General features: G+C 35.1%; 5 protein-coding genes and 1 long non-coding RNA gene across 8 annotated transcripts; 3 read left to right on the top strand and 3 right to left on the bottom strand.

Annotated features, from left to right (window-relative positions):
* Window positions 1-418: 418 nt before the first annotated feature.
* Window positions 419-5769, top strand: LOC139111403 (FMR1-interacting protein NUFIP1). Its single transcript, XM_070671662.1, has 6 exons — window positions 419-1250; window positions 1564-1755; window positions 4152-4450; window positions 4535-4767; window positions 4881-5072; window positions 5190-5769. Exons 1-6 carry the CDS (start codon window positions 792-794, stop codon window positions 5555-5557), a joined length of 1743 nt encoding a protein of 580 aa, XP_070527763.1. The 5' UTR covers window positions 419-791; the 3' UTR covers window positions 5558-5769.
* Window positions 5770-10640, bottom strand: L(1)g0020 (RNA cytidine acetyltransferase l(1)G0020). The gene is made up of 16 exons (XM_070671661.1): window positions 10174-10640; window positions 9792-10055; window positions 9562-9720; window positions 9245-9481; window positions 8949-9153; window positions 8738-8859; window positions 8491-8627; window positions 8055-8424; window positions 7865-7981; window positions 7525-7701; window positions 7301-7448; window positions 7042-7186; window positions 6771-6979; window positions 6461-6633; window positions 6105-6353; window positions 5770-6029 (listed from the first exon to the last, which is right to left on the bottom strand). The coding sequence occupies exons 1-16, from the start codon at window positions 10279-10281 to the stop codon at window positions 5811-5813; spliced, it is 3039 nt and encodes a 1012-aa protein (XP_070527762.1). The 5' UTR covers window positions 10282-10640; the 3' UTR covers window positions 5770-5810.
* A 69-nt stretch (window positions 10641-10709) lies between these two features.
* LOC139111405 (uncharacterized) lies at window positions 10710-11507 on the bottom strand. The gene is made up of 3 exons (XR_011547195.1): window positions 11266-11507; window positions 10906-11147; window positions 10710-10788 (listed from the first exon to the last, which is right to left on the bottom strand). It is a non-coding gene; the product is annotated as an uncharacterized lncRNA (long non-coding RNA).
* Window positions 11508-12585: 1078 nt separating this feature from the next.
* On the top strand, window positions 12586-14637 carry LOC139111430 (WD repeat-containing protein 55 homolog). 2 transcript variants are annotated; one of them, XM_070671700.1, is made up of 8 exons: window positions 12586-12710; window positions 12792-12820; window positions 12910-13219; window positions 13387-13569; window positions 13656-13729; window positions 13804-13967; window positions 14041-14258; window positions 14347-14637. In XM_070671700.1, exons 2-8 carry the CDS (start codon window positions 12793-12795, stop codon window positions 14603-14605), a joined length of 1236 nt encoding a protein of 411 aa, XP_070527801.1. In that variant the 5' UTR covers window positions 12586-12710; window position 12792; the 3' UTR covers window positions 14606-14637. The 2 variants fall into 2 exon arrangements, with proteins under 2 accessions (XP_070527801.1, XP_070527800.1); XM_070671699.1 differs by having other exon boundaries at window positions 12591-12820.
* Window positions 14638-15336: 699 nt separating this feature from the next.
* Window positions 15337-20546, bottom strand: Sra-1 (Cytoplasmic FMR1-interacting protein Sra-1). Of its 2 annotated transcripts, none has more exons than XM_070671681.1 (10): window positions 20237-20546; window positions 19890-20123; window positions 19602-19781; window positions 17430-19490; window positions 17153-17352; window positions 16545-17074; window positions 16361-16455; window positions 16048-16286; window positions 15800-15947; window positions 15337-15728 (listed from the first exon to the last, which is right to left on the bottom strand). In XM_070671681.1, exons 2-10 carry the CDS (start codon window positions 20097-20099, stop codon window positions 15516-15518), a joined length of 3876 nt encoding a protein of 1291 aa, XP_070527782.1. In that variant the 5' UTR covers window positions 20100-20123; window positions 20237-20546; the 3' UTR covers window positions 15337-15515. The 2 variants fall into 2 exon arrangements, with proteins under 2 accessions (XP_070527782.1, XP_070527781.1); XM_070671680.1 differs by having other exon boundaries at window positions 19890-20118.
* Window positions 20547-20702: 156 nt separating this feature from the next.
* Window positions 20703-21565, top strand: LOC139111433 (selenoprotein K). Its single transcript, XM_070671703.1, has 4 exons — window positions 20703-20904; window positions 20986-21070; window positions 21200-21274; window positions 21360-21565. Exons 1-4 carry the CDS (start codon window positions 20886-20888, stop codon window positions 21451-21453), a joined length of 273 nt encoding a protein of 90 aa, XP_070527804.1. The 5' UTR covers window positions 20703-20885; the 3' UTR covers window positions 21454-21565.
* The last annotated feature ends 153 nt before the right edge of the window (window positions 21566-21718 follow it).

The following is a 21718-nucleotide window of genomic DNA, read 5'->3' as shown; positions in this document are numbered from 1 at the left end:
GCGTGGGAAACTCGCCAGCAAATCATACCGTCGCCCGCCTAACTGGCATGCGTTCGCAAATGTGTCCTCTGGCGTCGCAATCCGCGCTTGCGCAATTTGCGAAATTAATAAAATGAACGTTGCAAAATGCTGGGATCATATGTATAGAATCGCAAAACTGTAGGCTGTTTTTGATTTACCACTGTTTTCTGCACTAATTTCAAAGTTTCTTATTTTAATAAATTAAAGGAAACGATGATCTTCATATTAATGAGTTGATTTAAAATGAAAGAATTAAATTTTATAATTATAACTAATTTACTGACGCAATTGGTGCAGAAGAAAGGTGCAGATCTCGCATCCGGAATTTATAAACGAGGATGCGTTTGCGAACACGCGGGCGAATCGGCGTACGAAAACGACGACAAAAGAGTCTAAAGTAGAGTCAAATGGAGCCACTCGCGATAGTACTCCAGTTTCATGTTGTTCCCTGAGGTACTTTTCCTTCCCTGTTTCACCTCGTGTCCCGAGATAACCACGTGTGAACAAGAATCGTCGTACTCGCTTGCTCGCCGAAATAACTTAACTCTAATCCGACAGCTTTTGCGGGACGCGTGCTCAACTTCGCGTCGGTGTGATTCGCGCGCGTGGATTGCGCGGTGCGCTGTCTTAACCTCGTATTCGAGCCAGCCGGAAACTTTTGCAATTACATTGTGGAAAAAAAACGTCGTTACTACCGAGTCTGCGAATATACACGGCGTCGGAAAAAGGAGCACCGCTCCGAGTACGAGGGTCCGGTAACCGCGAGAGGAATGAGCCCGCTAAACAGGGGACCGCTGATGGGGTCCAGGTTACCGCCGGCCGGCGCTCGGCAGCTCCCGCCACCGAGGTTCGTCGGCAGAATGACACCACACGGTATGCCGTTGAGGATGCTGCCACCGCCGCCGCTGTTGAATCCTATGTTCGGCCCGGGTGGACCGCGACAAAGGTTACCGCCTCCGCCGCCAAGGTCGGCCGGCGGAGTGTCCCGACCCAACGGCATGCTACCAAGGTTTCCCGGTGGCCCCAGGGCGCGCGGTATGGCGCCTATCGTAGTATCAATGGGACCTCGTGGTGCCGGCTTACCACGCGGACCCCCTATGCGACCGTGGCCCCGTGGCCGGGTACCGCCGCCGCCGCAAATGATACCGCCCATGAGGTTTAGGTACGGTGCCGGGAACGGAAATACCAAGGGCAAGGCATTGGGTAACTCTAAGAAAGTCAAGATTGAAGTACGTTCTCCTCTGGTCTTTGCTGGCTTTGTTGCTCTTTCTTGAATTGTATTAATTTCGAAAAACTTGAGAATTTTTAATGTATTTGACTAATTTTTTACTTTTTATAAAAGAGCATTTTTTAAAGTATTTACAACACTAATTTTGTTATATTTGAAAGTTAAGATTTAATGGTAAATTTGTATTTTAATGATAAAATTTAATTTATTTATCTTGAAATTTAATATTGTACAAGTAGCTGCATTAAAAAAAAAAATTATATTAGTTGTTAAGATTTGATATTTAAATCTTATTGGAAAATATAATTATTCAGGAATTAGAATTAAAAAAACCATGGATGACAGACGAAATTCGTAATGAGATTCAAAGAAAAAACAAACTGTATGCTAAAGCAAAAAAGAACAAAGACGCAGTAGAATGGGAGGAATTTAAGGATCTTCGAAACAAAGTGACAAGGATGATAAGAGATGCGAAAAATGAATACCTTGCAAAGCATCCTGAACAGGTATCTTTTTTTTTGTCTCTGTTATGACAAAAGATTAATATTACCTTGGATTTTAATTATATTCTTTAAATTAAAATCTTTTCTAATTTTTGATAGAGAAAAAATTAATATACTTACAGTAATTACTTTATTTTTACCAATTTGTTTTATGAAATATTTTTAATGATTAAAAAAAATTCTTTATCTATATTACTTAACATTAATTTATTTGTTATTATTTTAAAATATGTCTGAAAATAAATGGGCGTAAGTATATTAATATGTATATAATAACATAATCATATTACCTTGTCGATAAAAATAATTTCTAATGTTACTGTGAACGTTTTATTTTATCGTATAAAAGAAATAAACTTTAATTAAATATTGTAAAAATAAGACTAGGCAACTCAATATTTTACTTGTATCGTAAAAAATTCAGAATTTAGTTTAAAAAATATTCCTTTCTTTTTATACAACATAAACGATATTCAAACATGCAATATAATTTAATACATGCGAAATAAAATGAGTTAATAGCAAATATATTATTATAAAATGTACTTTTTAGTTAGTTTAACTCTAAACATATTTTGCAAACTTGTAGTGTTTTGCGAGCAAAATCGTACCTGTACCATTCAACGTTGATGGCTTACTTTGGTTTTACAGGGCGATCAGAAAACAGATGATATCAATACAAATGAATCCGAGGGTGTTCAGAAAACTGACAATTCATCTGAACAATCGAAACAAACGGAGCAAACGGAGGAGACGCAGCCTTCCAGCGAACAGGCACAGTCTTAAGCTTAACAGGCTACTCCTCCTGTTAAAGAATTACGTAATTCAAATAATATACAACACAAGTTTTCAAACTTCAGAACGATTTGACCCTTATATTTTGATATTATTAGCAAAACTTTTTTACTCGCATTATCGCTTATAAATTCAATATGATCTTGGTATGTGTCGATATATTTTCATTTTTCTTTTTTTTTTTTTTTTTTTTTTTAATTTTTATTTCTGCAACACAATATTAACAGTGATATTTTTTATATATTATTTACGCCATAGATATATGTTATTTAAAAAACGTGCTGATAAAGATAATGATGAAAAAGTAGTAGCTAGTTAAAATAACGATAGTTATAGAGCTTTACGCCATATCAGTGAGAATTATTAACAATTTATTTTCTTTTATAAATATATATATATTGATTAATTGTATCTACTCATAAAGTCATCAGAATAATCAGATATAGTTCATCATATAAACTTAGATATAATAATTTTTTTATCCAGCATGTAAAAACTGGCCCCTTGTGAATACATTTTTTTCTCTTAAAGCCCTTCGTTCATATCTAGTATACATGGCCAGTATACAGTGCCGCAAGCTATATTGATGTAATAGTGACGAAATTACTATGTTTAAATCGAAACGTTAAAGAAATGATAAATTTGTAGATTATTAATGTAAAATTAATATTTTACAAAAAAAAACTGACATAGCTTGTGGCCCTGTTAAATAAATAAATTTTATAAATGATCAAGGCTACATATACATATATATATCATATTTAAGAAACTTGTTTATGTCTTAAATGACTTCCAAAAAACTATAGAACGACATAAAGAGGATTTGTAATTGAAATGCACATTGTAAGAATAAATCATATTTCTATAAGTTCTAATTCTCTGGTGTTTCCCATCATTATATCATTACGAATCATTAAAATTGAGCATGTTGAAATAATCGTTCTGAAATATGAAAATAATCTTTTGTGACTTTTGATTATTTAAATATTGATAAAATAGTTATTAATATAAACTTACATACAAGTCTCATGTTAATATATAAAATGCAAATAGAGATGCGTTAATTATATATATATGTATATAATTACATACACTTTTGATACGAAGAAAAAATAATTGCGATTCTAAAAACTTGTTTATATTTTACTGTTTTACGATATATAAAATAGTTCAACGATTAAATTTAATATTGCTTTAAATGTACAAATTTATGTATATTATTATTGTACACTTTTACGAAAAATTATTAATACGTCGGCAGAATGTGCGCAAGTTTATAATTGTTAAAATAATCTGCAAGAAAGTAAGCATTGAAAGATCTGTGCTTCGTATATGTAAATGAATTTGTATATCGAATTTCTGAATACCCCGGTTGAATACCCCATAACTTCAGATGTTATGCACAATAATCATTTATCGTTTAACAAGAAGGTAATCGATGATCAGTACATTATGGTATTATATTTGCTTGTAACTAAGAGTACTAAGTTTTACGATAAATTATAAAGCATAGAATTGAAAATCAATCATGCAATGTTATTAATGTGTTACGATCAATTAAATTTATATCAAGGTCTGTGTAAAAAAATTAAACTAATTTTTAGGCTCACCTGTATCCGGACGAAGAGCCGTACGATCAAAGAGATGAAAATTATGTCAGTTCTGACGACGACGATGCGTCGCATTATTGCGAGGTGTGCGATAGAGATTTTTTATCCGAGAACGATCTCGCTGAACACAAAAGCACTCACATGCTTTGCGGGATCGATGGGTGCAAGTTTTCGGCTCATCCTTTGCTTGTTGAGAAACATATTAATATGCAACATCGTACCGGTTTATACCAGAGAATGAAGGATCTGTCGACACCGGAAGATATCGAGAAATGGATAATGGAGCGAAAAAAGTTAGTTTAATAACAACATTAATATATAAATGCATTGGCTAATAAAAATAAAAAAAAATTGTATTAAAATTAAAAAAAAAATAGGAAATATCCCACTGAGGACAACATCAAGCTGCATAAGGCTGAGGAACTGGAAAAAGTACAACGGGGAGAGATAATTAAACAGAATTTTAATGGATATACGAAAACAAAAAAAAATACGGTAAACACGCGCGAAAAAAAACGTAAACCTCGCAGACGACGTACACGTGAAACGAGCAAAAGCGACGTCCGTACAGACGAAACATATAGAGGTTTACGACCGTTTCCCGGAATAAGTAAGTTATAAAAATTAATTATAATTTATAATTCACTTCTATTAATAATCTATTTATTAATTTATATCTCGTATAACATACGAAATAACAATTAAAAATTTCTTTTTTGCTAGTCATTTTACAAGAAGATGGTGCGAGTTGCTCAGATAAATTAATAGCTGAAATAGATTCATGTGAAGATATTAATAATATTTCGGACGAGGACGATATACCACAAGCATCTACACTCGAGTCCCCTAAATTACTCGTCATCAATTCGCCAGCATTACCTACTTTAGTAGCAGATTATGAGAGTGAAGATAGTGGTAAATAATTAATTTAATACGTAATTAAATATGTATATGTCTAAAGTCTGTCCGAATCTAATTAAAAATTTTAATTAATATCCTTTAATAAGGCAAATAAATATGTTTTGTTTTTAGATGAAGGTCCAGAAGAAGTGCCAATAAAAAAAATAAAGACAGAAAGCCAAGATAATGAGATAATCGAAAGTAAAATACCTGAAGAAAACTCTACGAAAGTTGAAGAAGAAATTTCCAATGTGCAATCTCATTCTGATCTAGGTGTTGAATCAAATAATAAATCTGAAGATATTTTTGCTAAACGTCCAAGTAAGAAAAATTACGAAGCAAATCCAGTAATAATTAATAATAAAAATGAGAAAATTCTAAATAGATATTATAACAAATTATTAGAAAAATTACTTTCACGTTCCATACAGCATGAAAGAAATTTAATTTGCCAGTGTGTGAAATATATTATAGAAAACAATTTTTTCGATTCAAATTGATCTAAAATAGTAATATAATAATTATATAGAAAAATTAGAAACAATTTTACATTTACAGACTTGTTTTTTTTAAGTATAAGAACAGAAAAATATTTATTTAAAAAAAAACTGTGTGATATCGTTGTTGAACTTGTAAGTAATATATTTTTCTATAACTATAATTTTTGTAATAAATATAAATTTATCGTCAATTAAAGGATTTTTTTAAAGGATTTATAAATGTATTGGTCATTTATTTCGTATTATACATAAACTATGTATGTTTCTTTTTCTTTTTCGTATGTTTTTTCTCGACTTGCACATTACCTTTTTCAGACGCTCTTTTTTCGCCAGTCTTTATAGAAATAAGATTTTTATTATGTTTACCAGATAACGCGCTAGACCATTCCGTTTCCGATCCTTTGATAGCGTATTGTTCCAAATTTTCCTTCTTTAATTTTTCTAATTCTGCTTTTTGTTTAATTTTTAATTCCTACAATATAGAAATAATATTTTGATATACGTCACATAAATAAGAATTAAAGAATAAATTATGCAAAGTGCAAACCTTAGCCGCGCTTTCTAATTCCTCGTGTAAATTTTGTCCACCACGAGGATCTAATTGTACTTCTCCGTTAACCGATTCTTTGGTTAACATGGTGCTTTCGACATGCTTTTCCGCGACTTTGTTGAAATATTGGATTGACTTATGCATTATACGATTGAACAGACCTAGCAATTGCGTAGACGATAAATTCAACTCTCCTGCCAATGTATCAACGGTTTTATGTTGCAAACCCAAACCAAGTAAAATTGCCTAAAAGTTTTTACTTATTGTTAAAAACAATTATTAATACTTTACACGAGCAGACACGAGCATACAACACGAAATAAAAATATTAAAAAATATTCGGAGTATCTTACCGATTGCGCCGGTGAAAAATGAGTGTCTCCCATCATATTTAAAAAAAACAAACGTCCTAACGATGGTATTAAATCCATAATTAAATGATGATCTGCTCCCATTTTATTGTATCTTTGTAAACGTTCTAAGTCATATGACGTAAAGTAAACGTTTAATATTTCTTTACTCAGCGCTGAAACAGATATAAAACTCAAAGTGGTGATTGGAAAATTAACATTCGAAAAAAGTGTGAGGAAAAGTTTCGGAAATCTATATCAATTGCTATTTAATATAATGTCATAAGTCATTAATAAATAATATCATACTTACTGATGGATTCTAAAGTTATTGCTTTATTAATTAATATGCTTAACGCAAGTGACGGTGTATAGGTCCTAAACGAATAGGAAAGCAGACTTAAAAATCTCCGACGAAAATCACTCCAATAAGCCTGTAGCCACTTATCGTTATCCTGCTCCGCGTTAATTTTACAAAGCATTATGCAAGAATGCTCGCCTGTTATATCATTCGCTGTTTGTCTAAAAATTGTGTGTAATTAAGATAAGTTAATTTTCTTTTCTATTTCACTGATAATACACACCTTAAATATACAGGTAAAAAATTGCTTCGCTTCCAGAATTTTAGTAGAGGCTCAGTAACTCCGAAAGACACTCCAATGTAATCTAACTGTTCTGGATGTCTTTCACTTAACTTCAATAAGAGTGGTGGTAATGAACTACGAGGCTCTGCAGAAAATTATAAGTAAAACATTAATATCGTAAATCAGTTTGAAAAACCTAATTTAATTTTTAAAAATTCTATAAATAGGAAATATCTAAAAATAACGCCATGCATATTACCGATGGTTTCTTCTAATAAACCGACTGCTTCATCGGAAACATTTTTTATTTCCGTCATTGGTTCTTCTGTAACGTTTTCATTAATATTGGGTATTTTCATTTCGTAGTACTGCTTCAATAGTTCTAACGCGCGTCTACCATATCCCATCTATAATTAATCGTATTCTCAGTAAATTCATATAAATTTAAATAATTAATTTAAAGGAAAAAAAATACATATATACCCCTTGATAATCAGGATGCGTAGCAATTCTAACAATGCGCGCGCCAGACAAAATTGGAAAATCCTCGTCTTGATATTGCTGAGCGATTGACCACGGTATTAAATCACCTGCTGCCCTACGACCTCGTGCCAGACCGTCATTTATGCTAGTTTTACTAATTTGACCTTCTAAACAAATCTATATATTTTTTATATATGAAACAGAAAAAAATGTAATCATGAAATAATTAAAAGTAATTAAAAAAATATATTTCATTAAAATAAAAAATGTTTAAACGTCAGGAATTTATTTAGATCGCTTTTAATCAAGATATAGTTAAATTTTATAAAGTTATATTTACCTGAAGAACTACTAATATTTCGGGTAAAGTCTTTTTATTGGAATCTACAGGTCCCAAGAGACAAAACAGATGATGCGCAGGGGCATCAGACATCATTTGCAAATCATTAGGAGTATTCTAAAATTATATTAATCGATCAAGTACTATTATTTAATTTCTTTAAATAATTTTAAAAAAACGCAGTACGTACTTTATAATGCGATGCAACGTACAGAGATACCAATCTTTGTAAAAACAGCTCAGAAGCCTTGTGATAAGAAAATAACGTATCTCTATTTATATAGTACAATTGGCACATATCGGGAGGAGGACATCCAGAAAGGATGGGTGCATGTGTTGTAACATTCAAGCAAAGTAAATCGCAAAGCCATTGCTCTACAGAATCGCCCGGCTTATAACGTATCGATTCATCGAGAGTAAGTTCGTGCAATTGCCTCCCGATAAAAGTTTTATCACTTTGCTCTTTTTCGTTTTTACCATCGTGGCTGTTTGATCCAGCGGTCTGCGTTCTTAATTGTTGTAACAATTTAAGCGACAAAGATCGACCTGTGCCTTCATAGCTGTAAATATTAACGAATGAGTTGATAATTTATCGATGTTCCAAAAAAAAAAATTAAATACTCTACCCATTTATGGTTGAGGCGAGAAATATTAAATAAGGGCCAAGCATCGCTTTAACATAGGGCAATGGAATCGCTGCTGCTTCGTCAATTACAAGCAATTCTGCTTGATTTAATTTGTGAGTGTCTGTTGGATGTATATACTATAAAAATTAAATAAAACAGCACGTTATAAATTTGTAGTATCAATATATCCAGATTTTCAAAATGCTTATACGAAAAAATAGTTTATCTTTTTAAGAAAAGTACATACTTGAATTGTTTGACGATGATCTCGAAACACATTTACACGTACGGTAGCTTTGTTAAATTCTGGATTTGTGGATTGTACTAAACCGTAGTCAAGATGTTCCTGATATCCAAGTGCATCAAATCCTACAAGTATATTAATTTTGTTTTGCGTTATTAATTTCCTGTCCGTGCTCTTATGTCTATTAAGGAAATGGTCAAAATAATTAACTAACCTTTGAAAACAAACTCAAAGAGAGTATTTAAATTTTCCGGACTGGGACTCGAGATATATATGTTAGAGTATCCGAAGGTAATAGCTCCGGCGATAGCGAGTCCTAATGCAGCGGATTTTCCGCGTCCTCTGGCTGCAGTCAACGATACAGTTGATCTCAAAGTTTTTTCAGAGATACATTCGATAAATTTAAGAACTGCTTTTGCCTACAAATTAATTGTGCATAAAATTAAGAAAAAAAATTAATAAAATTTTTGTTAGGAAACTTTAATAATTATATTTATGTTAATCATTTACTTGATCGATTGTTTTGCAGCAATTGATTAATGCAGATACTGGCTGAGTATCTTTTAGATTCTCTTTTAAAACATCTAAGTTTGATTGTTCCTCTGAAACAGTTGACTTTTGCACAGGTTCTATCTTTAAATTATGAGAGGAAATAGGTAAGACATTCAGCTGATCATCAACTACTAAACATCTAGTACATGAAGCCAATGACAATAGAAATCTTTCATTAAATCGGCATACTATATCCTGAATTAATAAAAAAAAAAATTAATAAATTATAATATTGTGTTTCAAGTATATTTTACAAATTAATGTCATATTAATACCTTATGAGCTTCTGTACGAAATCTCTGATGAACATCCATATTCAATGTATACAACTGTTTTAAAGAATTCATAGATTGCAGCAGAAATACAATAATTCCACCACCTTCTACAGTTTCAATAGTACGCGCCAATAAATTTGGTGTAATTGCTTCATAATCCTTAAATTTAACACCACATTAAAATAAAGTTACAAATCTAAATATGCAAAGTGAATAAAATGTATACATACTTGCAATATGCACATGCCATATGTGTTACCCAATATTTTATGTGTCTCATTGTAGTAACAATAGCGAATATTAGTTGAAATAACAAACAACTCAAATGGATCGTCCTCGTTAACGTCTAATTTACCTGACTTAATTTTCTTTTGCAATGATTTCATTCGCTTCTTTCTATGGCTACTAAAACCTAGATCTTTTTTGTAGCACCACAACACCGAAGGCCTAGCTTTAACGACAGTTTTAGATAACATGTGATGCAACAATACCACCTAAAAGAATATGTCTTTTAATCTAACAACAGATCCTATGTTAAGATCTTTCATAAACTATCAAACAACGTGAGATTTTAAGCACTAAGTTCCTTAGTTTTTTTTTCCACATATCTACCTGATCCCTCGCTTTCTCGCCGACGATAATAAACATCGTCCTGTGTCCTGTCGTCACGCCATTCTCAATCAAAACTCGTATCCGATTATCTATTTTTTTGCGAACCATTTCGACTGGAATATCCTACGATATCATTCAAGCCGGCCTCGTGTTCGACGTACGTACTTACGATTGAGGTTAGAATGTATGGATACGATGGATAGGGAGGGAATAATATAAAATGTGATTGGTTTTCCACACAAATATAACGATGTGAATGTACATACACGGGGACGCAGATATATTATTTCCTTCGGCGACAACGGCTAGCGTACGTGACCTTAACGTAACGTGCGTCGAGTCTCACACAACGTGTACAATACAATGACGCAAAATATAAGTCGCAGAGCGCTGCTTCGCGTGCGCTATTTTTCGATAGATGCCAATTCGTGCGCGTTATTATAATTGAGAACATTTATTAATTATAATAATTTTTATATGAGGATTACAATTGAATAATCTACGGTCGATGGAGTGTTGCCTGTTCAAGAGACGCAATTACAAACTACGAAAAATAAAGAGCTTGTAACTTACCAATCTGCATGAACCAGCGGAGTTGATGAGTTCTGCCGGTGACTGTAACATAAAATAAAAAATATTATTGTAGACATGACGATATATCAGTTAATAAATTTAATAAAAAAAAGGTAAAGGTTTTTTCTAAAGATTTTATTTTAAAAAATTTATATTTACCTATAAGTTGCTCCGCCGATGCAGGATGCCCCCCGGGCCTGCTCCTCCTCTCAGATGGGACGTGACGAGCCATCCTTCCGCGCACAGGAAACTCACGAACGCGCCCGTGATTTTACATTCGCGATAATTATTGATGACTTGCGCGCGATATTTTTCGGCACTGCTGTAAAGAGAAAATCCTGAAAACAAGTTACTGACTTACCCAATCTGCATACAGCGGAGTTGTGGAATTCTGCCGGTGGCTGTAACATAAAGAGGAAAAAATTAATGTAGACGTGCCAGAAAATTAATAAGATAAATAAAAAAAAAGGTAGACATTTTTTTTTTAATAAAGATTTAATTTAAAAAATTTATGCTTACCTATAAGTTGCTCCGCCGATGCATGATGCCTCCTGGTGGGCCTGCTCATCCTCTCAGATGGGACGTGACGAGTCATCCTTCCGCGGCACTGGAAACTCGCGTACGCACTCCCGTAAAAAAATATACGTAAGAAAACGTCCGCATACTTTTCGGCACTCCCGGAACGCCCGACGAACCGGCTGCGGTTCGTATATTCATTAAAATCGGCGAGCGGCACTTTTTTTTTCACTGCAGCGGAGGTCCTCTTGATCTGTAACAGAAAATATAAAAAATTATGTTGCAGATATTAAATTTAATTAAATAAAAAAAATTTAAAAACGTTTTCAAAAATCTGAAGACTTAATTCGAAACAAAAATTGATAATTACCCTGGGGTTGCTCCGCTGGTGCAGGATACCCTTCCTGGGCCTCCTCCTCCTCTCAGATGGGATGTCGAGTCGTCCTTTCGCGCACTGGATACTCGCGGGATTGTCTATCTTTTGAGCCTCCGGTTGACTCTCGTCGGCGGAACAAACGACACCGAAAACGTCCTCTAAGCGGGGAATGAGACGAGTCGCGATATTAAATGTTCCCCGCGCACTGAACACTCGCGGGATAGTCTACCTTTTGAGCCTCCGGTCGACTCTCGTCGGCGAAACGAACGACACCGAAAACGTCCTCTAAGCGGGGAATGAGACGAGTCGCGATATTAAATGTTCCCCGCGCAATGAACACTCGCGGGATAGTCTACCTTTTGAGTCTCCGGTCGACTCTCGTCGGCGAAACGAACGACACCGAAAACGTCCTCTAAGCGGGGAATGAGACGATTCGCGATATTAAATGTTCCCCGCACACTGTATACTTGCGGGATAGTCCACGACACTCCCGACCGTCTCAAATCCTTGAATTCGACACGAGAAACGGGCTACGACGCACGGATGCCTCGACATTTTCGTGTCGAACTCGAACCGCGTGCTCGTCGTGACCTCTAATAGTACGCAGTAGTTGTCGACTTATTTTTCCGCGCACTGGACATTTGCGAGGTAGTCCACGATACTCCCGACCGTCTTAAATCCTCGAGTTCGACACGAGAAACGGGCTACGACGCACGGATGCCTCGACATTTTCGTTTCGAACTCGAACCGCGTGCTCGCCGAGACCTCTATAGTACGCAATAGCACGAGTCACTAGTCTAGTTACCAACTCACGATCAGGCGATCGATGGAGCGCTGTGATTGGTCGGCGCGCTAGAGAAATTACGCGTCGACCAATCACAGCGTTTCACTAGCCCAGATACTCGTCACATCAAATTTTTTACAGATAGAATATAATATATATATATTTTATCTATAGGATGATGACATAACTTACAAGCCGATTGATTGTAAACTGTGTTCGCAGAGTTACCACGCTAATATCACTGTACAGTACCGCGTGGTGTACGATCTGATTGTGCAAAACGTTCCGGTAATGCAATTGAATTACTGATTGTGTATCTAAATTATCAAAAAAGTTTCAACGGTGGGTATTATCCTTTTTCTTTTCTAGGATGCACTTGAAAATGGGCGATTCGACAGGTTAGTAATGCGTTATAAATATAAAAATGTAAACGTATTGTTTTTTTTTGGTAACAAGCATATGTATTAAATGCATAATTAATTCATAGATCGCTTGATATCCGATGATGATAATGACAGTGATGCAAATATGGACCAGGGTGCAAGCGACGACGGTGATAGTTCTACAAGTGAATCTTCAGATAGCAGTGATGATGAAGCACCTGTAAAAAAAGACAATGATGATGAAGGTTCTGGTAATTCAGATACAGATGAAGTTGTTAATGCTATATTGAAGGGACAGACATTGCACAGAAATCATCCTCCTTCTATCACGTTAGATGATATGATAACAGATATATGTTTCCATCCTAATCTGGATACTATAGGAGTTGCCAGTATTACAGGAGATATTTTCATGTAAATTTAATAATACACATTTTAGAATAACTTAAATAATTTTTTTTTTTAATATAATACAAGAGTAATAATTATATTTATTTCAATTAATCTGATTTGTTAATTTTGGATTAATTAGAATTTTTATTATTTTTAGTTACCTTATATTCATTTTTTTTTTACATTAGGTATAAGTATAGCAATGAAGAAACTAATCTTGTGTCAACAGTAGAAATGCATCTTAAAGCTTGTCGCGATATTGAATTTAGTAAGGATGGAAAATCATTGTTTTCAACTGGAAAAGATCTTTGTATTGCAATAACTGATGTAGAAACGGAAAAATTAACTAGATTGTATGAAGAAGCTCACGAGTATGTATAACATATCCAAGTATAATATTCAATTATTAATAAGATGATAATATAATTACATTTTTTTTTATTTAATTTTATTTTAGACAACCTATATATACGATGACGATAATCAATGAGCATGTGTTTGTAACTGGCGACGACGATGGTATCGTAAAACGTAATAAAAATTCTTATATTTTTTATATTTAATAAATTAAAAATAAATATAATATATATAAAGAATATTTTAAGTTTGGGACCTAAGACGAAACGGAAGCGAGCCGGTTTTTTCTATAAAAGAGATGGAAGATTACGTCAGTGCAATGTTAACTAATAAAGACGCGAAGTATTTAGTTTGCGCCAGTGGCGATACTTTGACAACTATAAACATACCAGAAAGGAAGCTTCATGTGCAGGTACAGTGAAACAAACGTAATCTAATAATTATACGTGCAGTGTAAACTGATTTTATATATGTGTCGCGCTTAGTCGGAAGAGCACGATGACGAGCTGACCTGTCTCGGCTTATTTAAAATGGAAAGTAAAATATTAGCGACCAGTAATAAAGGAAAAATGTATGTGTACAATTGGGGAGAATTTGGATTACATTCGGATGAATTTCCAAATGTCACAAAGAAAGCTATAAATTGTATGATCCCTATCACGGAAAATGTAGTAATAATTGGTGAGGAGAGTGGAATAATTAGGTAAGTAATAAAAAAAAAATTATACAATATTTTACAATATAAAAATTGTGCCATTTACGATCTTAATGAGATATATATAAATAAACAGGGCAACTAGTTTGTTTCCTCATCGTCATCTCGGAGTAGTCGGGCAGCACAATTTTTCTGTTGAAACACTCGATGTTAGCAACGACGGGACTTTAATAGCGTCCTCTTCACATGATAACGATATCAAATTCTGGAATGTACAATATTTCGAGACCCTAAACGTTACTGAGCCGAAAAAAGGTGGAAAACGAAAATGGCTCGAGCATAATCTTCCTAGCAGTCAAATTAATAATCGATCCGACTTTTTTAAAGAACTGTAACCTTAAGAATAATAAAATTATATTAAATTGTACTGTTTAATCAATGAAACATAGATATTGTTACAGATAAGATAATCCTTACATCATTTTGAAATAATAATGGCATATTTTGAACTAACTCGATATAGTTTAACGTATTGGAGTAGAGGGTTAAACGAGTAATTACAAAACATTTGGCTTTTATACATAATTATCGATACATGAAGGCATTAAACTTATATATATTCATACTATATAGATATAGTATGAATATAATATTAAATACTTTGTTTTGATTGAATTTGGAATATCTTACAAAATATATATATGTATATAAATCAATACATATTTTCTACTACATTGATAAATTGCTATATTTATATTGTAGATTGTTTTATATTTAGGATATTATTAGATGCTATCAGTTCTGTAATAAACTGTTAAAGTAATATTATATAGCTCATTTAGACATATGCATTATTAAATAGATTCATTAAAAGCATGGCGTACTTTAGAAGTAGATAAAATTCTTAAATTTTAGTCGTTTGCAATTTTATAAATTTTATCTCAGTCGTAAAAAATGTGTTTCAATATACATTTATAGCAATTAAATTAAATAGAGTATTAATGATATTTTCCGATACAGGTGATGTAAAATATGAATTTTTTTTTCCTCCAGAAACAAGGAATTATTTTTTTTAGTCCTATTTAAATTGCATTATAACCCAATCAGGATACAAGATACACTAATCAATGAAATAATCGTATAAGTAAAAAGCAGTTTCAAGCTTTGGAATGCTTTTGGATAATAAAAATGCGATAACTTTTTATGGAATTATGCTTATACGTATTTAAAATTGCTAAATTTTAATATAATTTTACTTACGCGATAATTTTGTTGATTAGTATATAATTGTTTCATGATTTTCGTTTATTGATGGTTTATCTGGCGTAAATACTCAGGTGCGTGATAATGTTGTTGGGCGTGCGCTAATGAAGGGTGTATTGGTGGCTGAAAGCAGCGCACATGCTCCACACTTGCCGCATCACTATCTCCGCTTTTCAGATATTTATTCAACACAGCAAATATCTGGGAGTTTAATACTTGAAATCGCCTTATTCGATCCACCATTCTTTTCAAATGCTTTAAAGATAAATTATGTATATTGTTAGCTAAAATATAAAATAAATTAGATATATATAGATTATACTTACTATTCCTTTAACGTTTTCATCTTTGCCGTCTACACGTTGAACTCGGAGAATGTGATAGCAAAAATCAAGCGCCTCGAATCTACGTTGTTGGCCCAAAAGGACTATCATAGCACACCCAGCCCAATGTAAACCTTCACCGAACAATTCTCTAAAAAAAAAAAAAAAATAACATTAGTACAATATTTATATATATATATAAAAAAAAAAAAAAAAATCACGCGCCAAATATTATATTGCATTTTACTAACTCAACAGTAAATTCTGTGTCGCCAACTGGAATACAGTATACAAATTGGAGAGCGCTCCAAAGTCTATGAAATTCCGTGCATTCATCCACATTCATTACACCATTTGCTGGCGGCGGACCGACCCAAATAGGATCATCTAAAAAGCTCCGTAATCTGCTAAGCACAACTTCGAATATCGACAAGCCACAGCACAGTCGCTCGCGTGTCAATAAATCTCCTTCTCTGGCAATCATGGCTTGCTGAAAAGATAACGAATTGTACATAGTAAAAATAAAAAAGAAAAAAAAAACTCAGAATGTTGTATAATACTTACTTTAGCAGTGCCTAATTTATCTACGTTCGGAACAATTTGTAAAGCTGAATACTTCGCCTCTAATCGTTTCTGCTTGGTCTCGGGTTTCTCTCCCTCTGAGAATTCCATACATAAATAATAAGCGTTTAATTTTGTATATAGTTACGTTTTATTTTTATCTGAATTAAGTTATGTTAATTCTCACCTTTGCAATAAGGTCTCGGTAGAATGTTCTGAAACGGCGCTGCGTGAAGCAAATCGCACACTTCTTCTTGCGATAAAGCTTGTTCCATCAAAAGACAAAATAGAATTGTATTGCCGAACTCACGAAAATTATGAAACAATTCAGTCTTAGCGTCTGGATATTGCACAATGTCGTTCAATTGGGCATGATAATAGCCCAAAACTCCAGGAGATCCGTAATCGTACCGTGGAAGCTTGCAGACTTTAGGCATAGCTTCCATTAAAGTCTTCGTAAATTGATGTAAGCTCCCTTGGATCAAAGTCTTAACAATCTTTAAAAGTTCTTCCATGACCACTGCAATTCCTTGATATCCGAGAAGTTTACATACAGTACGAAAATGATGCGGCCCGACAAATCCTGTATATTGACCATACTGAGTACTATAAGCCAAATTCAACTGCTTACTACCCCAGAGGTAGTGATGCGACATTTGCGGCGGTTTATCTCTATGAACGGGTTGTACAAATTGTAGGCCGCGACACTTGACGAATCTGTTAAATCACAAAGTCATATTAATAACAATAGATCGCTAGAACAGAATGCTAAATATATAAATGTAATATATATACCTGTTCGTGGCGGCGTTGTAACAATAATTTGGCAAAAAGTCGTAATTCAATTCCCAGAATACGTGAAGAGTAATTCTTCCATATGGAGCCAGAACATTGTGATTAGCCTCTCTGAACATGGCATCGTATTCGTCTAACGCGAGCCACTTACTTAAAAGCTTATGAGTAAGACGATTGACTTGCAACAATCCATCTAGCTCCTATCAAATTTTCAAGTAATCATTAATTACAATTAATTACGGTAATTGTAAATATGACGCACGCGTTCGGCACTTACCACGACTCCAGTTATATCGCCGGATTCGAATTTGCTAATCGCCAAATCCAACGATTTTTGCATATCCGCATTAATACGTTGCGTTATGAGTTTATTCAAGTCAATACTTCTTCCCAACAGTTGAACGTGTCTCTGTTTCAACAAAGTTTCGTATCTGTTGGCACGGGGATACGGAAGTAAATACGCTCCGAGAGCCACGCATTCAACTCTAAATCGTTTGTCCAACAAGATACTCGCCGCCAGCTGTTTATAATGCGCGAAAATCTGTTCGCTAAGTTTATAAACGAACTGATCGAAACACAAATTTACTTCGGCTTCCACTTCGTCGTATAGAAATTGTTTACGGAATATCGTCAGTGCGTATAAAGCGCTGTCATTATACAAATCCAGAGGATATAAAACGTACTCCATCATCGATGGTTCTTTACTTCTCAATATGTGGTCGGTCAATATCCACGGCATAGACATTTCGATGGGAAACTGAATGCGTTTCTCCATAGTGATTAGGTCGCTGCACTCCTCGTTATGTTGGTGACGTACTTGACATTTCTGTATCTTCCTGCCCATTGTCATTTCCAAATAAAATTCTCTGTACCATAACTGCGACAAATCGCAACAATTCTGTAGAGATTCGCTGAAATTCAGAAGGTAGCTCCAGTAAAAACTAGTTTTATGAAACTGATCAATTTGAACGAGATATTGACCGTCGATGTCTTTCCTCAGAGTACGTTTCCCACCGCTTTTGTCGGCTATTAACGATTCCAACATGGTTCGCACCATGTACAATTGCGTGGAAGACGGACCAACGTTTCTTCGCGGGACTTTAATGCCGAATCCGTTGTCCGGATCTTTCTTGCCTTTCAAGGCGGGATCCCCGAGTGGTTCTACTCCAAAATGCCAATCCGCACAAGTTTCTCTAACGGAAACGATTATACTCCGAATTAAATCCTTTTTATTTTTTATCGCTTTCCTTAAAGGTTCACGCAATGCAAGTTGCACAAAATCTTGCAGCTCGGCATATATATTTCTACGTATTGCGTCAATAAAGACGGTCTCCATACGTGCCATCAATACTTGCAATCCCTTAATCATCGCGATAACTTCTATGAGGGCAAACTTCTCTTCCTCGGAATAGTTATAGCGTGTAGCTCTTTCATATTCTTCAGCTTCTTGCGGACATTCTTTATTCATATGATGATCGGTGGGATGCAGTAGCTTCCAACTGTATAACTCGGTTACGACGCTAGTCCATTGCGAGAGTAATTGTAACCCGCGTAATGCTAGCTCCGCGGTGTCTCGATTCTCCGTGTCGCTTCGGCATTCCTTGTACGTAGTAGTGACTTCGTTGCTATATCTTGCCAATTCGCTGATATATTTTACGTGATCCTCTCTAATTTGAGGAAGGTGCACCATAAGATCAGCTTGCGGACTTATACTATTTGACGACGCAGACAGCGGCCATTTAGACGCGTCGAAATGCTTCGAGCGTTTAATATAATTGAATGGTGCAATTTGCATATCTCCAAATAATGGCACCACCTCTAAATTTTTGAAGATTCGATCGATCCTATCCAATTTAAGTTTTTTCTTTTGATCCAGCTTATTAATGTTGCATAATTCGCTGTCCATTAAAAACAATCCGAAGCCCATTACTTTAACTAACATGTGCTTTTCGTTTGGTGTAAGATACATCTTAGTTTCGAACATATGAACACAGATGTTGACTACATCTGCGAGCAATTCTTCATATCCCGTAATTTTCTCCAGATTTTCTTTAACTGTATCGCGGATTTTATTCTGCGTCGCCAAAAACATCGACAAATTCTGAGATTCTTGTAGCGTCTGCGAGTCCGACATCACTTTTAGGAACTGTGCAGCTCGTCTGTATGTAGAATAATCATTTTTTACGCTAGACTTCATGTTTTTCAATTCATCCAATACGGCAAACATGTTAATGAATTTTCCTAGAGTTAATAAATATGCCTCGGATACAAAATCTTTTCTTTTCTCGTGATGACACAATCGTTTAACTTCCCCTGAAAATCGTTCAATCGCTTTTCTCTAAAACAGAAATACGTACGAATGCACATACACGTGACGGGATCGAAGGCAATTTACGTCGGTCAACGATCGATTAAAAAAACGCTACGACACAAATTAATTTAAACTCACTTGAAAATACATGAAGTTCAGCAATTTGTTAACTTCGGGAGCAAGCACCTCCACCGTTTTTTCGTAAATCTCAACTCGGTTCGGCTGCTCGTTCGATTTCGGCTGCGGGATTGCGCGCGAACAGCATCTCCAAGTATACAGCATGACCGCATGTTCCAAGCCTTCTTCCAGCAACTCGTTCTGTAATTTTTAAACAAAAAAAAAAAAAAGCCCAAGAAAAAGAGAAATTATCTGCGCACCATCGAGCGTTTTACACGTACAGATTTTAGTCAATATAGCTAGGCTTACCAGACTTGCGTGCACAGTCGCCTCCTCTATGTACTTGGCAATACCCGTCACGAATCCATTCCTGTCCTCGAAGTTGGTGTCGAAGTTGGCCTGATACACGACGGAGCATGGCTGGGCCTCGATGCAAGGCTGCTCGTCCGGCAGCGTGAACTCGTCCAGCACGTCGACGTTCGACAGAGCGTCGCCCAGTGTCACTTTGTCGGTGGTCATCTCGTTAAGCCCAGTACAACTGATCTTCCCAAAGAACAAGATGCGGCGAGAGCCAGGAGGTTAAGCGTTATTGCTCCGCAATAGAACTGGGGGGGGGAGATGGGAAATATAATTCTATGTGCTTGGGCAATATTTACGTGGACATTTGCGCGCACATCACGACACGATCTCTCAGTCAGCTCGTTGGGCGGTCCGCCGTGCGGAAATTCGAAACTAGACCCGCGGTACGTCGGTGAGATCGCAAACGGAGAACCAGAGCGTCAAACCATCAAGAGGCATCTCGCGTGCGGCTTCCTGCAGGGTCGCCGTTGGCATTGGCACCTTATCGTCGCGATGATTCCGGGATGATTCGGGTCTCACCACCGCAAACCGCCTCTCGGCTCCGCTTCCGGGACGTCGGAAATTGACAGCATAACATGAGCTATGAACGGAAGGGGGAGTGTGTCAGAGGGAACACGAACGCAGAGGCGAGAGGCAGAGAGGAGAACGGACGCGCTCGGTGTTGGAGAGTCATATGGTGGCGCCCTCCTCTGGACAAACTGTACATTCTCCACCATTTTTTTTTTTTTTTTTTTCAGCGAGTGGCGTTTGATGGTATTAGTAACACTGTTAGTGACGTTAGGTTAGTGATTCCGACATTCCGATATCGTATCTGTCATTCCTGTTTGACGTGTTAAGACGCACATATTAATTCAGCGTAAAATTATATTTATGTTACAAAAATCGAAGAGTTAAATATAAATTTTGCATCTGCATCAATCGACGAGCTGACAGACGCGTTCAAATATGGTTTACGTAACCGATGGTAATATACTGTAATTAACCTAGCTTAGTTAAAATATTAATTTACACGCATATTATAATACAGTCCCCTTTTTTGTATTAGATGGTAACGTGGTCAAATCCACTCCGTGGGGATTGAGAAGAGTCTTCGGGTTCTTCACGGGAATAATTTATATGATCATTATGTTGTAAGTGCTATTCTAGTGGTGTATAATGTACGCGCAAGCACTCCGTGTCTCTTGATATGCTAAATTCTTTTGTCATAAATTATTAGCTACATTTCTTTTTTCTATGTATTAATATCGTGCTGAAAATAGTTTCCAGACATTGATCAACCCGGGCATGAATAGATCGGGAAGTCAGTATACAAGAGACTATCGTCCAGGTTCCGGGTACGATATTTTCTTCGAACGTCTATATATCGAACGGTAAATATATAAAACAATTTTTTCTCAATCTTTTTTTAATTATGTATAGGCCACGTCCTCCAACACGTAGGCTTGGTAGGCCGAACACTGGAAACAATGTTGACATTCCATTTTTTGGAGGTTGTAGCAGTTGTGCAAGATGAACATGTTAAAATAAAAATAATGCATATATTTTAATATAAGAAAAACTACAGTTGTTACTATTCATTGAAATTAATATAATTAAAAAAAATAAATACTTATATTTGTTATTAATTTGATTTTTTTTATATTTTTTTTTATTATAAAAAAAGCTAATGTATCCTCTTCCTCATTAAAGACAATTTATTATTAAAAGCGACTCTGTAACTTTTATAAAATATTTTATAATCGTAACTATTATAGTTATGTCTTAATAACTTTGAATTT

Source organism: Cardiocondyla obscurior, linkage group LG24, assembly GCF_019399895.1.
Source record: "Cardiocondyla obscurior isolate alpha-2009 linkage group LG24, Cobs3.1, whole genome shotgun sequence".
In the NCBI taxonomy this organism is placed as follows: Eukaryota; Metazoa; Arthropoda; class Insecta; order Hymenoptera; family Formicidae; genus Cardiocondyla; species Cardiocondyla obscurior.
Note: the sequence above shows the minus strand (reverse complement) of the source record. Positions and strands in the feature narration are given on the sequence as shown.